General features: G+C 36.4%; 1 protein-coding gene across 3 annotated transcripts in view; it reads right to left on the bottom strand.

The window, feature by feature from the left end:
• LOC129273366 (coiled-coil domain-containing protein 186-like) overlaps positions 1-17162 on the bottom strand; it is a 31725-nt gene extending 14563 nt beyond the window's left edge. For 2 of the 3 annotated variants that reach the window (XM_064107302.1, XM_054910393.2), the window contains exons 1-7: positions 16715-17162; positions 11560-12846; positions 10832-10961; positions 5859-5987; positions 2422-2634; positions 1671-1790; positions 273-377 (exon numbers count right to left, since the gene is read on the bottom strand). In XM_064107302.1, coding sequence (XP_063963372.1) covers positions 273-377; positions 1671-1790; positions 2422-2634; positions 5859-5987; positions 10832-10961; positions 11560-12797 — 1935 coding nt within the window. In that variant the 5' untranslated portion in view covers positions 12798-12846; positions 16715-17162. Of the gene's footprint in view, positions 1-272; positions 378-1670; positions 1791-2421; positions 2635-5858; positions 5988-10831; positions 10962-11559; positions 12847-16701 lie in introns of all 3 variants that reach the window. The other variant, XM_064107301.1, reaches the window with a different exon arrangement.
• Positions 17163-18194: the final 1032 nt, after the last annotated feature.

Genomic DNA, 18194 nt, shown 5'->3' with positions numbered 1-18194 from the left:
CCATCACAAAATGCACTCCTTCATGCTGAGTGTTGAATGTTGACAACAACACTACAATGTCTGGCGAGCCCAGAGAAACAAACTTTATTGAATGTAGTATTTTATCACCTGACTTCACAATTGAATATCTACAACATGGCAGCAATTGAACACTTTTATATGTTCATTTTCTGGTGGGGTTCACTAACTTTTTATGATTGCACTATACTTTGAAAATTTTAATACAAAGCAATATGGCCATATGAATTGTCAATTTCTTATTTTTTTCAAACCTGGTATGTACAAATCATTTCTTGACAATTTTTTCTGATCTGTTCTGTCTCTTCTTTGGCTTCTTGTAATCTCTGCTCAGTCTTGGTCAGCTTCAACTTGGTTTCCTTTAAAAAAAAAAAAACAGATTATCATAAAAAAATAACAATAACATCAAACTACTTTCCATACCTCTTTAAAGCTAAATTACAGTAGTTGCAGTAAAACACTGATTTTGAAAGAAAGTCTGTAAAACCAAGGTTAAGTATTACTATATCATCGTCGATCTAGATCTGGTACAGATACATAAACTGAACTTTGTGAAATCATAAAATCTAAGCTGAAAAACAATCACACTGAAGATCGACAACACAGATAGGCACACGTGGGACAGTGTATATTATATTGCTGGAATAAAGACCCGACGGAAGTGCCCGAATCCGCGCTTATTTTGCTTATTTCTCAGCAATTACACAATTTCTTCCAGAATCCTTCGGCACATATTTTTTATTCATATCAACAGACACTTGGGTGGTCATTATATTGGATTCTGTAAAAAGTCATTTTGAGATTGTTACCACAACTGGCATTTACCTTTAATACTGGCATCCATGTCATGTGACCTTAATATCATTGTGACTTGGAATGTTTATGATAGTGACACATGTGTTTTAATGATACTAAAATATAATAAATTGATATCAAAATCATTCTAAAAAGAAAAAAAAAAATATATATATATATAATACCAGGGAAGAGTTTCATCAAATTTTTTTTAGACAAATTGTTTTAATTTACAACTTTTCTTGATTCTGATTGGCAAAGAAGCATTGTTTCTATGGTAACTGTCGGACAACTCAAACTTGACGGATAAACGTCCGAAAAGTCCTTTCATGAAACGCTCCCATGGTAAAAAACCAATAAGTCATTACATAACCTAGTCTAAGATCTTAAACTTACAGCTTGAGTTTGTTCACATCTACATATAATTATCATTTGTTGCCAATTTGTTTGTGTATTTTGTGGGCATAGAAATGGTCCAGTCAATGTAAAATTTTACACAGAATTTATGATACATGTAAAGTGTTATGCTGTATTTTGGCCAACTGATAATTATGCCAGTTATTTCATTTTAAATTGAAAATTTTAAATTTAAATTTGCAAATTAGATGCAAATATTCTTATTTTCTTGATTACTTCCATAAAATTACTTGTATCAATGTCAAATGCTTTGAATCCATTCAATTTGTTTCAATAATTCACTCATTAATTCAATATGTACATATATGTTAATATTCCAAACGACACACAAGCCTTAAAAGAAAATACCCATTTAAAGAGATAGTTGTCCAACAACCACAAATTTTTGTTCATTGGTTTTAGGGTAAAAAAAATAAAATAAATAAGTAACTGATGCATACCTTGTGGCTTTCTAGTTCTGTTTTGAGTTTATTCTGAGCCCATTTGACCTTGATACCAACTGATGATACATCATCCTGCATCTCTTCCTTCTCCTTCTCCAACTTGGCAATCTCCATGTCCTGAGATGACACAAGAAAACATAAGAATATTTTGGGAGAATAATGATAAACCAGATAAATCAATCTATGTGGCATGTTTTTAACACTATTATTAATCCAACTGCAATGGGTGTATCTGGTCGAGTAAGGGTTTGAAAGTTAACGATTCATAGTTATTTGGTTAACTTTTTGCCAATTCTATATTTTTCACAGGTGATCTATGTCTTACAAAAATTGCTTTTTAATAGATCACCTCACTTCTGCATTTTACTTATTGTTAATTCAATGTTACTTCCTTGATGACATGTATAATGTTTTGCAGATTTGAAATAAACTTGAACTTGAACTAAAGTGACCAGATGAATCAGTTCTCATTATGTATTCTGTCACCACTCATGTTTGTTACACTATGTATGTGATTTAAACTTTTACAAGATAATAAAAGTAATTATAGCAACATTATAATAACCATAATCATACCAAAAAGAATACAAATGTGAAGAATAAGATGAGGAAGAAGAATACAAAATATAACACATAACAATAGAATCCCATCAAGCATGAATGCCATAATTATGTTTCAAAGCATTCATTCTGACCTAAAAAAAAAAAAAAATTCAAACATTTTCACTTCGTAGAATCTCAATAATACCTTGTTATCCAAATCGCCTATGAGTTTGGTCCTCTCTGCTTTGAGTTGTTTATTATGAGATGCAATGACCTCTAACCCTTGACCTGCATCTCTTCTCTTCTTCTCTATTTCTTCTTTAGCTTTCTTCAAATCAAGATTTTCTTTTTCACTCTTGGCATAGCGGATGACCATGTTCTCTTTATCCTTCACAGCATCCTCATACATACGCTTCACCTGGAGTGCAATGAAAAGAGAAATTATTATGCAAAGACATGTAAAGAGCATAGAAATGATAATTGAAACAGATACTTTACAGATCAGAGAACAATGATAAGAGTCATTGCAAAAGAAAGAGAATTTAAAGCTATTTAAAGTTGAGGCTACCTTAAAAGATCCATCTCACCCTCTACACTGCTATTATAACTTCAATAGGTCTGGTGTACGCCTCTGTGTCTCCCGTTCTAACAGAATACGTTTTAGGCAGTCATTCGTCCCCAATTCTCAACATGTGTTTAATAGTACAGTTGTCAGATAGAATGGGGAATTGCACTTAGCTTACTGTGAACCCCGCCCCTTTTAATACTCACCTTTAATTTACCGTCTCGCAATACTCGTTCCACCCCCCCCCCCCCCCCCCCCCCCCGTATTCGGGCTGGAGATGGAATCACAAACCAATTAATATTTGAATAATTGATCAATTTATACATCTGCAATTGTACTTTTTTCTATTATATTTGAAATAACGTATACGGCATTTTGTTTGTGTATGTAATCCCACGGTATTGTAAAGTCTATTTCATTCTGTCTATGTGCATATGTATTTGTAATTTTGTAAACCCGATGTGAAATGAATTTCCTACACAGGACAATAAATACATTCAATTCAATTCAATTCAATTCAATATCTAGGCCAAATCATGACCACAGACTAAAAGGCACAACAGAATGATAATGAAACAACCTATTTCTTATCCAAAACAGAAATAAATCAATCTGATGAATGACAAAATACGATCCTTATTTTGACTATTACTATGCTATTACCCATTTTCTTCTGGAATTCATTTGATGACAATTGTAACAACTGGACAATATGATCAACTATATGGGTAACCAATGAGATGAACAAATAGCTTTCAATGAAATAAGATACTTTCATATCAGCTTGTATGGTTATTGTTCTGTATTACTGAAACACTTTGACATAAAATCTCAGCCTTATCAGTAAAGTGGAACTGATATAACTTTTAGAAAAGAGAGGTTCCTAGAAGTAAGTTCATGTATCTCATCTATAAAGATGTGATGGTCTTCAATACTTTGGAACTCAGCCGATGACTCACTTCCTCTTGATCGATTTACAACCATGACCTTAAACTGACTTTTCAATAGATTAAGAACTGTCATAGTAAAAGCAGGTACAGTCCAATAGGTCCCTTGATAAAATGAATTCCAATTTACATGTACAGTACAGTATGGCAACGATACAGAGGTGTTGGGAATCATGCAATCAATGGAGAGCATGTACATGTACAATCCCCCCCTTCCCGGCACACCTACACTGTGACAAAAATCTCTGAATACCTTTTCTTGTAAATACTAAGTAAGTGATACTGAGTAATACTGATTTTACCCTACAGTGTGTTTCACTACAATCACTGTGTAAGAAATCACAAAGAATAACTTTAGGGCCCCATCTTACAAAGTGTTGCAATTGATCTAATCAACCACAACTATGGAAAGCCAGCAACGTCAACATTTTCTTGTTCAAGACGTTTCCATGATATGATGTATGCTCTAGTATGTATGGTCTAGCGTCCTTTGGCAAGGCGTTAATCCACACTTTGCCACTCTCGACCCAGGTGCTAAATGGGTACCCGGTAGGATGCGAAAGATATTGTATGTTTGATTTTGCCAGCGCCATAATGAGGCTGCGATGAATGCAAGGAATGCTCCCCAGGGAGTGGAAATTGTGCACTTTTCGTGCGGGATCGAAATGAATCCAATGACCGGGGTAATAATATGCTGTAACGCGCTTTGAGCCATTCTGGGAAAAAGCGCTTTATAAAAATTGAATATTATTATTATTATTATTATTATTATGCTCATGCATTCATTGTTGTTTTTATAATTCAGTGTGCTCCTGTTTGTTTACAAAGGACATTGTGCAAATATCCTGTAATAAAAATCATGACAATTTCGGACTTCCATATATAGGCCTACTTGAGGTTGATCAGATCAATCGCAACTCTTTGTAAGACAGGACCCTGAGCCCCATCTCACAAAGTGTGGTGATTGATTAAATCATGGACCTATAAGAAATGGACGATTAACGCGAGCATTCTTTTGATGCAATCATAGTCGCCGTCTCCTGATTATGTGCATATTAATGATAACATACAGGTGCTTTGACAATAGCGACTACCAAGGCGAATCTGATCTTCACAAAGGAATGTTTTGCTCTTTTTGCCGTTTGTTGGCTGATGTCTTGTAGCAGATTATACCTTTCAATTAAGATGTTTCAGATTTGGAACAGCAAATTGAGAAGCAGACGATTTTTGTGATATCAAATTTATTATTATCGATTTGCACGCGTCTGCACACTCATAGTGACTTTTCTAACAACGAGAGGGGGACGACCCCTACAAGAAACCCACCATGTTTCTTTGGAATATTATGAGGAAATCTTTAAAATGTGATTATAAATTACAATCAATCAATTTCATTTCAGCCTCTATCTCGAAATATTCATACATTTTTCCAAATAAAAACCATGGAACTAAGATAACCATTTGTAAACCAGAACTGCACATTAATTTCCGAGAATTCAGGCAATTTATTACCTTCTGCGCATACAATTTGTCTAATGTTAAATGTCTAATCACCGAAAGCTTCTGTAACTCATGGTTTAATTGACGGCGACCATGATAGTATCACAGGAGATAAATATGAAGAGAATGTTATTCACATGACAATGACAGTCAGATGTTAGTGAATTCATTAACTAACCGATGAATGTCCAGCTTTCATAGGTCCATGATTAAATCAACCACATCTATGGAAAGCCAGCGACATCAACATCTCAAATGCATGATTGTTCAAAATATTTTCTAGATAAGCTGTATATTCATACATCCATTGTCTTCTTGAAAATTTTGTGTATTTCTCTTTGTTTGCAAAGGACAATGTGCAAATTTCCTGTAGAAAAAATTATGGCATTGATGGATTTCCATAAAGTTGAGGTTGATCAGATCAATCATAACTCTTTGTTAGACGGGATCATGGTCTTCTTAATCATAATTTTTTTATTACATTGTTTGTTTCTTCATACATGTATATCAACTGCAGTACAATTTGAAGAAGGACATATTATCTCATCATTCAATAGTATGAAGTATTCACCGGAAGCTGAATTTGGAAAATGTTGAGAACCATAGAAAGGGGTTAAGAATCATTATTACCTGGTCAACTCTTTGAATCATCTCATGTTGTAATTTGTTGATAGCTTTCTTTGCTGCTGTGTCATGTGATATTTGACGATCCCTTGCAGCAGCATTCTCTTTCTTCCTCTGCTCAACTTCTTTCTCAAGCTAAATAATGAGAAGTAATAAAATAAATAAAATATATCTGTATCATGAAAATTTAAAATTGTCCTATAAAAAAAATATATTCATTATAAACCTCAATAAGACAATGAATATGCAAAACAAATAATATTGATTTCCTCACTCTCCAAAAGTGCATTCTGGATAACAGGGCACTGGGAATGTTTTTTTAACATGGGTGCTGGTCTCAATTTGACAAGCAAAAAACAAAGGTTCCACTACGAAATGTAGGCCATTTTGGTTAATGTACACATACATTTATCATACCTACCAAATTTCCAGGGGGTGCTGCCTATGGAGAATAACACACGCACCCCCCCCCCCCCAGGTAAATGTTAGGGTTACTTCAGCACCCTTTGCAGCCCCACTTCCCAGGACCATGCTGGATGAACATGTATATACTGTTAAATATCTCTTAGTACATTCTGATATGATCATAACCATTCAATATTTTCTGGAGGATGTTATTTGAAAAATATACATGCAACTACATGTACTAAAAACATGGTTGGAAAATGTTCTTAGATGCTACATGTACATGTGAATCAGATTCTATTCAATCAGTTTTATTCCCATCAGCTTAAGTTGAAATCTGATCTTTGTAGATTAAAATTCATGTTGTTTACAAGAACAAGTATGACACAAAATGAATAGGGTATGTGTACATGTAAGTGGGTAATTCAGTTCAACTAAACTGGGTTCCAAAAGAAACTTAAAATGATAATAGTATTGTCCATTCATAAAGCCCAGCTACATGTACTACATGTATAATTGCATATACTCGACTTGATACTTGGTATATCATTACCCCGGCTGTAGCTGAGCCGCCATATAGGCTCTAAAGCATTCTAGGAATAAATCCTACCGGGTACCCATTCATCTCACCTGGGTTGAGTGCAGCACAATGTGGGTAAATTTCTTACTGAAGGAAAACACGCCATGGCTGGGAATCGAACTCATGTCCCTCTGATTGAAAGACGAGTGTCGTAACAACTAGACCACGACGCCCCACTTATCAAACTTTACAAGGGCACTGCAGACTACTGCAGAAATTCCACTTGTCAAATTGAACAATATTTTTACACAAGCTAGCTTCAATAATCTTTTCTAAGTGCATGGCAATAATTAAGAGATTGGTTCAATCACAGAGAGGCTATAGCCCCTCACATCAATTGGTTTCAGAATCCACAGTCACAAAATGGCAAAAGAAAGACCAATGAAAATGAGATGGGATTTTAAAAACAAACTTTTCAGTTTAGTACATACTGTCCTACAAGGCCATGTTTTAGTGATAGGCTCAAGCACAAATTCACATAAAACATTTAAATGACTGGAGCAATCACATAGCAACCCAAGAACCCCCCTGGGGATGTCCAGGTAAGCAGGGGATAATCTGAACACGGTAAGTGTCTGTGTTTATCTCACTCAAGCACACATGGAAAACACCGTGTTCAGATTATCCCCCGCTTACCGGGACATCCCCGTCCGTCCGGTGTTGGATTGTTCCAGTCATTTCAAATTCTGATTTGAACTTTCTGTAGCTTTTTTGTGATCAAGTCAATCGCCTTAAAGGAAGTTTGGTTTAATAATCCAATCTCTTTTTCATTGGTCTTTATTTTGCCATTTTGTGTATTCTGATTTTGAAACCAATTGATGTGAGGGGATATAGCCTCTCTGTGATTGAACCAATCTCTTAATAATTGACATGTGCTTTATAGAAAAAGATTATTGAATCTAGCATGTGTGAAAATGATGTTCATTTTGACTATTAAAGTGGAATTTGTGCAGTGCCCTTGTAAAGTTTGATAAGTTTCTTTAGGAACCAAGTTTATAATTAGGGGATTAGGGGATGTTTTGGAGGTATCTAATTACAAGAACATGCCATCAGGAGATAGAGGCTGAGGAGCATTTTTGAAAGGGGGAGCCAAAAGTGAGGGGTGGGGATGAACATGAAAAAAATATCACAATTACAAAACTGAAGATGGTAAATTTGGTATATTTAGTATAAAAAAAGTAGGGGCCGACTGAGCCCCCAGCTCTGCTGCCCCTCACCAATAGTGTGTTCTGTTTCTGCATAATTATAAACAGCATAATGAAACATCCGCCACAGTATCAAGGCTTACATGTAGCATATTATCAATGACAATCCATTAATTAAAAGCATTGTACACCCGCATTTGTATTCCTGACCAAAACCCATTGAAAATTATTTCACTTTCAGTATGTGTACACAATTGTACTACACATATTTCCCAGACTCTCAAACTCTCAATGGGTGAAGATCTTTTCAAGAGAAGTTGAATAGCTCTTATCAATATCAATGAATATACTGTATATAAGATTTTTTTAAATATCTTTTATTATCTAGAAATCTGTATCATCACTGTACATGTAATACATGTAAAGGCCTACAGGTGCATACATGTACATAAATGTAGGTGTGTCTGGCTTCAATCACTGATTAACTTTGATTATTGAATTGAGTTAATAATCACTTGAGCAAACACTGTATGAACTATTCACACATTAGAATTTGAGCTTTCATAAAAGGGACTGTTTACATTGAAACAAAAGCGAAGTTCATTCCATTGTAAGGAGGCAAACGTAATGTTCATATATGGAAGATTCACACTATCCCGTCACTATATTCTATGAACTAAGTTCATATTTTGGAAGCAATGCACAAAAACAAAATTCCAAACATGTTCTTCAGGCTTCCATGTACTGAAACCTTTGGGACAAGATAGCTTGTGTGAAAACAGAAAAATCAAAGAAACAGATCAACAAAAGTTTGAGAAAAATCAGACAAATAATGAGAAAGTTATGATCATTTGAATATTGCGATCACTAATGGTATGGAGATCCTCATATAGGCAATGCGACAAAGATGTGTGATGTCACTTGTGAACAACTCTCCCCATTACTTTAGTATATATTTCACTTAAACTGCCTCTTTTTTCACATCTATCAGTAGAGCATGTATTCTTTCTATAGGAGGGCATATATTACAGATTTTTAAAGAATACATCATGGATAAAGAGTTTGTATCACCGTAAGAAAAAGCAAAAAGAGACATTTTGGGGGTATTTTATAGTCCATTAAAGGGAAAGTTGTTCACATGATACATCACACATCCTTGTCGCATTGCCAATGGGAGGATCTCCATAGCACTAGTGATTGCAACATTAAAATGCTCATAACTTTCTCATTATTTGTCCGATTTTTCTCAAACTTTCTTTGTTCTTATTCTTTGATTTTTCTGTTTCGACACAAGCCTACTTGTTCCGAAGGTTTCATTTCCCTTTAACAACTTTGCTTGGAATATAGAGATACATGTAGGCCTACATGTAAATATAGAGCTGAAACTTTGAAATTAGTTTTACATCTACTGTAAAAGTAAACAAACATTGATTTCCATTTTTAAAAGCTTTAAAGTAAAAATCCATGAAAATTTACGTACTGCAATAAATAACAGGTTATTTTCTGAGAAAAGTTGCAGAATATTGATCTGGATGTCCAGCTTTTTTTGCTTTTTTTTTGTTTTAGTATACAGTTAAAACAAAATTACCACATTACATGTAGCTCTTGAACATTCTATTTCCATAAATTGTATGTATGTAGATATAGCTTAATGTACATGTGCTATGGATTGATCACTGAAGGCTTTACATGTATTTACACACCCGGATCTACACATCGTAACAGTCTATAAGTGTGGAGGTGTAAAGGCTTTTCTATTATGGTATTCATTATTGATCCGTTAATCTCTCATTATCAGTGTGCTCCATTGACAAAGTAATAGGGGCTTTTATACACACTTCATAGACTGTCATACTTAATATGTGCTGTATACTATATTATGACACAACGTCTGTTTACACTATATCTTTAGCATTTCTTGCTAACATGTCTATCTGCCCTATATGTGAACATCATGTCAAATTATTCAGACAAAAAGATACAGATAATTTGTAGTTCATGTACTTTATGCATATCATTATCATCCATTTATCGTCAATACTAACTTGTGCAAAATTTGAAAATCATGAAGACAATTACAGGGCCTGTGAAATGGTTTTGAAATTGGGGGAGGGAGGGGGGCTGACCATGCAAAAAAAAATCATAATCAGATTGGTCATTTTCATGTTTTGTGTACATGTATGTTTACTGAAAAAGTGTGGGAGCTGAAGAATCCCCTATAAAGTGGCCCCTGAATTAGTATAAATTTGTATGAATTTACACAAATTATCAATTCAGACAAAGGCCTCACCAACAGACCCATTATGACCTTCATCAAATCAATACAATACACTTGAAGCAGAGATTTGTCATTACATCCTGAAAACTTAATATAAGTTTGCCAGACATAGCAATGAAGCCAATAGTATGTAAACTGAAGTCAAAGTGGAATATTAGATGTACAGTACCATAACTTCCAGAACTACATGTATGGCAAATCTTAGAAATCTGACAACATTCATTCATCCTTGAACTTTATTTGAATTCTGATCACTGCATCCCAAAAGCAATGTTTTTTACTCCTCGCATGCTCACAGATTAATCTGTGCTACGTCCTGCCACAAATCACTGGGCATAATCGGCATCTTGTGTAGAACTACAGTAGTAAAATTTGTTAGAACCAGTGCGCCAAAAAAAAATAAATGATACATATACATGTATAATGAAGCATATATATTTTTAATCTAATGTAACTAAAACAAGTTTTCCTTTCCCAGAATGGCATATTCCAGTCGTTGATAATGAAGTCCTTCATAAACTATACTAATAGCTTTATGAGATACCCCAAAAATCCCAGTCCTATGACTAACCTCTTGTATGCGGAGAAGATGTACTTTTCTTACTGCTTCAGTCTCCTTCTTGATTTCCTCTGCCACCTTTGCACGTTCCTCTTTGATAACATCATTTTGATGAGCTTTAGCAGTAGCAGTAGCTTGGAGGCTTCAGGGGGGAAAAATGGTAGAAATTCTGAAATTCAGAGCTTTGGTCAAGGTGCAACATTGTGAATAAACAAAATTGTAATAATTTTTTTTCAAACTACTGATTCTTTGTGTACAATTTTAATCGTATCATTAAAGATATTTGGCACACTCTCTCAGTAATGTCTTCATAAAAAAAAGTAACAATAACTACATGTATATGACATTATTCTACATTTTTTACATACTTTTGCACATGATGTGGTGACAAGGAATCAAAATTTGGAAACAAATATTTAGATTCACCAAAAATCTATTGGTTTAAGGAATAAAAGCAATGCCTTGTTATTTCATGTCTCTGTCAATGTGTCATATGAAATAAAATGTCATACTAACCTACATACTGTTTTGATGTACAACTCCAAATTTGTACAATCGTCAAGGGTCGAGGACCTGCTTCAGCTTCACCCCCCCCCCTCCACCCACCTTTTTCAATAAACAATCTACAAAAGGTGAAAATGACCATCAATCAGATTGTGATTTTATGCATGTTCAGCCCTCCCCCCATATAAATTTGTTCTGCGGCCCCTGTAAGGCAAGAGCGGATAACTGTGTAGTACCTTTGCAACTTTGCTTCAGCATGACAGTACTTCTTCTTCCACTCTCCAACAAGTCTCCTCATCTTCATGACATCATCGCCCACATCAAAAGAATCCCCATCTCCCTGAGTACTACTCTCCATCTCACTACTTGGAAGATCTTCGGAAACCGCAACATCACAAACTTTCTGCTCTGGAACAACTTCATCCAGCTCAGCTGCCAACTCTGAAAGCAAATCATCCTCAACATCGGCAGCAGTCTTGACATTGCTCTGTGTGAGTTCTGAGCCATTGGACAAATCTGACTTTGCTTTGTCCCCTTTGTGATCAAAGCTAGGACGGTTTAGAGCTGGTTCTTCATTAGTCTGCATTGGTGTTGATTGACAGTCTTTCGAGTGGGAAACAAGAGTGGAACTTTCAACTGCTGGCAAAGATTCAAGTGTATCATTGGTTTCTATAGTTAAAGAGGAAGATGCTGAGACTTCTTTGGAATGTTGAATGTTATTTTCCAAGTTATTGCCATCATCAAGAGGACTTATCATATCACCAATGTTATCCTTATCATTAACACTACATATCTCCTCTGCCTCTTCTGCTATTTCTACACTCCCTCCATCACTACTAATTCTTTCATTGAAAACAGAACTAGATTGCAACAAACTCTTTGGCTGAGGATTTACATTCTGTTCACTTTCAAGGTCTGAAGTCTTGGTTGGTTCATTCATCCCTTCATCACTTGCAACACCATCCATAATTCCATTGCAGTTTGTATTGACATGACCTGTTCCATTGGATTCTGAGTACTGTATAGATGTTTCATCCCCTCCGAGTCTGTCATTTTCACATATATTGCTTTCTGAATTGCCTTTATGTAAATCAGTTTCTCCAACAGATATTTCCGGACATGGAACATCTGTAGAAATTGTTTCAGCATCTCTTGATGTTTCTAAATGATCTGCCATTTTGTCTGTCACCAAAATTGATTCTCCATTGTTGCTCTGATTTGTATTACCTATACCACCTTCTCCTTTCAATATGACTGTATCACTTTCATTTTCCAGATTAGGAGTTTCCTCTCGGTCACCTGCAGAAACCAGAGGAGGCACTTCTGGCCCGGCAGAAGATCCGGCCTCACTGTCCTCACCATTCATTATGTCATTGTTATCCAAGCTCCCAAGAGGGTTGTCATTATTGGTCTGGTCACTTGGTGTATGGAACGGCTCAGGGGGACTTTCCTCTATGAATTCTGGATCTTCCATGTTCTAAACAATAGGTAAGCACTACATTGGCAATCAATGTTACAGTACCCTGCAGGTGAATATAAAGAAAACAAAAAGATAAATTATGCACATATAATAGATTTTATTCATCACTGGGACAAACATGAAATACTCTATTAAGGAGAAGCTCATCCTAACAATAAATTTATTTGAATGAAGCTCATGAAAAATAGGAAGAACAATGTTTGACAATTTTTTTCATTTCTTTTGTGACTGCTCTCCCCAATGGCCCATACAGTACATGTACAGTATGTCATTTTGGTGTAATCCCATAAATTGCCATTTTTTCTGAATTGCCTCTATATACCTTCAATGTATTACTGGGTAAAATCATTTCATCATGCGTGTTTCTTTTGTAAGAGAAATATTGTCATTTCCAACAATGAATTTATGAAATTTACATGACATGGTATACAGCGGCCGTCAGATGGTAAAACGGTCTAACTCGAAAATTTGACTTTTTGAGGTAAATTCACTTTCCTGGTAATGTGACTATGTGAGGGCGCTCTTTCCAATTGTGCTATCGATAAAATCCCATCATGTCTTGATTTAGAGATAATTTCCGCTATCTTGGTACTTTTTTGTATTTTTTCTTCAGATTTGATGGTAAAATGGTCTATCTTTGAGTTAGCCCATTGTCGGTAATATCGTTTGGAGGTAAAACAAGCTATCTTTTACATAAACCTTTTAACCTTCTTAATTGAGATTTTTGAATCATCGCTGTCAGATGGTAAAATGGTCTATCTTCTAGTTAGACCAGTTGACCGCCACGTCACACGGCCATTAGATGGTAAAACCTCAAAAAAATGAAAAGTTCTCTCCTTCTACCCCAGTCTCGATCGGCCATTTTGTTATGATTCATAACAAAAATGGCCGATCGAGACTGGGGTAGGAGAGAACTTTTCGTTTTTTGAGGTTCCAGTCTGTGCCTCGATGTCAGGATTCTACCACTCGATAGACCTTCATCCATAACCATATATCGTGGTAAGTGCATAATTTCTGTTTTCACAATTTATCTTGCTAGATATTTTGACTAATGTTGTAAATCGGATCAAAAATCAGATCGAAAATCGGATCGGCAGTTAAGCTTCTAAAATCGAAATCGAATCGAAAATCGAATCGGCGATGTTTAAAAACAAAGGAATACATCAAAATGTTGTTCGCGGTCGCGCGCATCTTCCTGACAAAGTCACAAAGACGAATGCATTGGAATGGAAGTCGCCAACATGCGCGATCGTTTGGAACATGTTTTAAAGCCAGGGGTTTTGAGGTGTTATTGCTTTAAAATAAACCGAGTGATTTTTATTAGAAAGATAAACGAAAGACGCATCTTCCGAGCAAAGGCGCAAAGGAAAATAAAATGAAAATATTTCTCATAGATCACAGGTTAATGAACGATCGGCGGGACATCTTTTAGAAGTATTTTTAGGTGCTAGCGATTTAGAATTATTGGAATGATCTCTTACGACGCATCATCTTAAAGTCGCAAGTGCAATTAAAATGAAGTAGACGACGCAAGCACGCACGATGATTTGAAATATGTTATTAAAATGTTTTGGGTTGCTAGCGTTTTCAAATCAATTTGAAGTTCACGGCGGGGTCCGCTATCACCACGAGGTTGAAGAGAAGATGTCTATCATCATAAACGATGTAAGAGAGTAACGCAATAAGCTCCGTCAGTAGCACGATCTTTAAAAGTTCACGGCGGGGTCCGCTATCACCACGAGGTTGAAAATAAAATGTAAATCATCATAAACGATGTAAGAGAGTAACGCAATGAGCTCAGTCAATAGTACGACCTTTCAAAGTTCACGGCGGCATCCGCTATCACCACGAGGTTGAAAATAAAATGTATATCATCATAAACGATGTAAGAGAGTAATGCAATAAGCTCCGTCAGTAGCACGATCTTTAAAAGTTCACGGCGGGGTCCGCTATCACCACGAGGTTGAAAATAAAATGTAAATCATTATAAACGATGTAAGAGAGTAGCGCAGTGAGCTCCGTCGGTAATACGACCTTTCAAAGTTCACGGCGGCTTCCGCTATCACCACGAGGTTGAAAATAAAATGAATATCATCATAAACGATGTAAGAGAGTAACGCAATAAGCTCCGTCAATAGTACAGTCTTTAAAAGTTTCTGGCGGGGTCCGCTATCACCACGAGGTTGAAGAGAAGATTTATATCATTATAAACGATGTAAGAGAGTAGCGCAGTGAGCTCCGTCGGTAATACGACCTTTCAAAGTTCACGGCGGCTTCCGCTATCACCACGAGGTTGAAAATAAAATGAATATCATCATAAATGATGTAAGAGAGTAACGCAATAAGCTCCGTCAATAGTACAGTCTTTAAAAGTTTCTGGCGGGGTCCGCTATCACCACGAGGTTGAAGAGAAGATTTATATCATTATAAACGATGTAAGAGAGTAGCGCAGTGAGCTCCGTCGGTAATACGACCTTTCAAAGTTCACGGCGGCTTCCGCTATCACCACGAGGTTGAAAATAAAATGAATATCATCATAAATGATGTAAGAGAGTAACGCAATAAGCTCCGTCAATAGTACAGTCTTTAAAAGTTTCTGGCGGGGTCCGCTATCACCACGAGGTTGAAAATAAAATGTAAATCATTATAAACGATGTAAGAGAGTAGCGCAGTGAGCTCCGTCGGTAATACGACCTTTCAAAGTTCACGGCGGCTTCCGCTATCACCACGAGGTTGAAAATAAAATGAATATCATCATAAATGATGTAAGAGAGTAACGCAATAAGCTCCGTCAATAGTACAGTCTTTAAAAGTTTCTGGCGGGGTCCGCTATCACCACGAGGTTGAAGAGAAGATTTATATCATTATAAACGATGTAAGAGAGTAGCGCAGTGAGCTCCGTCGGTAATACGACCTTTCAAAGTTCACGGCGGCTTCCGCTATCACCACGAGGTTGAAAATAAAATGAATATCATCATAAACGATGTAAGAGAGCAACGCAATAAGCTCCGTCAATAGTACAGTCTTTAAAAGTTAATGGCGGGGTCCGCTATCACCACGAGGTTGAAGAGAAGATTTATATCATTATAAAGGGGGTAAGAGAGTAGCGCAGTGAGCTCCGTCGGTAATACGACCTTTCAAAGTTCACGGCGGCATCCGCTATCACCACGAGGTTGAAAATAAAATGTATATAATCATAAACGATGTAAGAGAGTAAGAGAGTAATGCAGTGAGCTCCGTCGGTAATACGACCTTTCAAAGTTCACGGCGGCATCCGCTATCACCATGAGTTGGAAGAGAAGATATCTATCCCCTTAAACATTGCCATAGATAATACCGCGACTTTCTCCCTGAATAATGCGACCTCTAAATAGCTAGCACCTCAAAAACAATCTTGAAATATGTTCTGAGCGATCACGCACTACTAACCAGATCTACGCCGATTTTTTATTTTCGATTTTTTCCTTCAAGGGGCATGATCGAAGATCGGCAAGTGATTGCCGATTGTGGTGAAATCGAATGGAATCGGTTGCCGATTGCAAAATCGGTTACAAGCTTAATTTTGACCATAATCTACCCTTGTCCCGTGAGTATGGGTAAATACACGGTGAGCTCCTGGGCGCCGGCCCGCTTTGCGGGCCGGCGCTCCCTGGGTTATACGATACCTTTTTCAAGTGACCAAAATATTTCACATGCGAAGAGGGGTCCGATTTGAAGCTAATATTATTAAAATGAAAAACGACTTCGGCAATTTTTTTACATAGGCCTAGGCCTATTTAAATTTTGTAGGTACTGGTAATTGTGTATTATGGTGAAAGTTTGATGAATTTTGTGAGAATAATGTGTTTGATATGATTGAATTCATGAAAAATGTTCGGTACCATACTATGCCCGTTACCGGTACCACTCACCAGTCCCAGCTCAGCGAGCCCGCGCCCGAGGATGAGGTGACGTCAAACGTTTATGACGACTCCACTGCACTGCCACGGCTATGCTGGGGTTCGGGACGACTGCACTGCACTCCAGTTACCGCTGGCACTGGAAGTGGAACGTCACGACCGATGCCACTATGACTCAGTCAGTCAGCAGCAGTCAGAGTCAGACTCAGTCCACGTCCGCTGGGGCTGAGCAGAGACCAGAGTCGTGATTATGTCTTGAATTTGTGAAACTTTGCAGTGTCAACATATCATTCGAGTGTATTCTAACTCTATGATTTGAAGGATATTATCTGTCATGACAAAACGTCTGCCTCACCCATCCCATTTCGATACACAGCTGTCCAGAATGCATTCACAAAAATAAAATCAGGAAAAAAAATTTAGATCGTCATCGATCACGTGATTACTTCCGTATTTATGTAGGGTTATGGTAAGCGAAATGTTAGATTTTATTTTCTTAAACATATTTTTAAACATTTTTCTCACGAATTTAGTCTAGGAATCTGCTGCCACACACATACAAAAAAGAATAGGCAAAAATATTTTTGTATTATTTTTTCTTCTTTTAGCTTCATGCAGGATTGACTGTGTACCTCACCCTGCTATACTACCAACATGAGTGCCATGATGATGATGATAATCTAAAGAGATTGCAAAAGTTATGGTATAAGGATAATAATAACAAAATCAACAATCTTATTCATTAAAAAATATTGATGATGATAATGACGATTACGATAAACGATAAGTTAGAATAACAACTATGATAAAAACGATGAGGTTATAAAAATGCCAATCAAGTGACATTTCTCTATCTTCTATCTGTTAAAAAATATGAGATAAATACAGGCGCGTGTATATCCAGCATCAGGGCACCGGAGTGCATAAAAGTTACCATAATGCCATGAGCTGGGGATGCCCAGCTCATGAGATTTACAAAAAAAACACATTAAAAAAAAGCAATCGAATGCATGCTCTTCTTAAAAAATGTAATGGAAACCTACATATTAACCCCCTATGAAGTGGTATTATGTATTGGAAACTTATATAACGATATAATATTTGAAATTATATAGCGCATAATAATAGTCAAAAGATTCTCTGTGCGCTTTATAATGTACTTATACGGAAGTGTAGAATACAATGTCTCAAGCCTCACGCTTATGTCGCACTTTTGATGTGTTCCTATTTAAACAACTAGTAATGCTTTCCTTTTCCATGTAGGCTCCATAACGCTGATTTTTGCTATAAGCATGTATCAATATGTATGTTATGATTCATCATGTTATTACATATGTGATTGATAATTCGAACACGCATGAAAAATAAAAAATAAAAGACCGGAGAAAGATGGGGAAGGGTGTGGCAATTGGTGGCGCAAGTCGTGCAATGGAGGATTGTGTTTTTTTTTTACTTGCTTTAGTGATCCCCCCTTTTTTTTTGCTCGTCACAT

Source organism: Lytechinus pictus, chromosome 12 (genome assembly GCF_037042905.1).
Source record: "Lytechinus pictus isolate F3 Inbred chromosome 12, Lp3.0, whole genome shotgun sequence".
NCBI lineage: Eukaryota > Metazoa > Echinodermata > Echinoidea > Temnopleuroida > Toxopneustidae > Lytechinus > Lytechinus pictus.
This window is presented reverse-complemented; position numbering and strand designations above follow the sequence as displayed.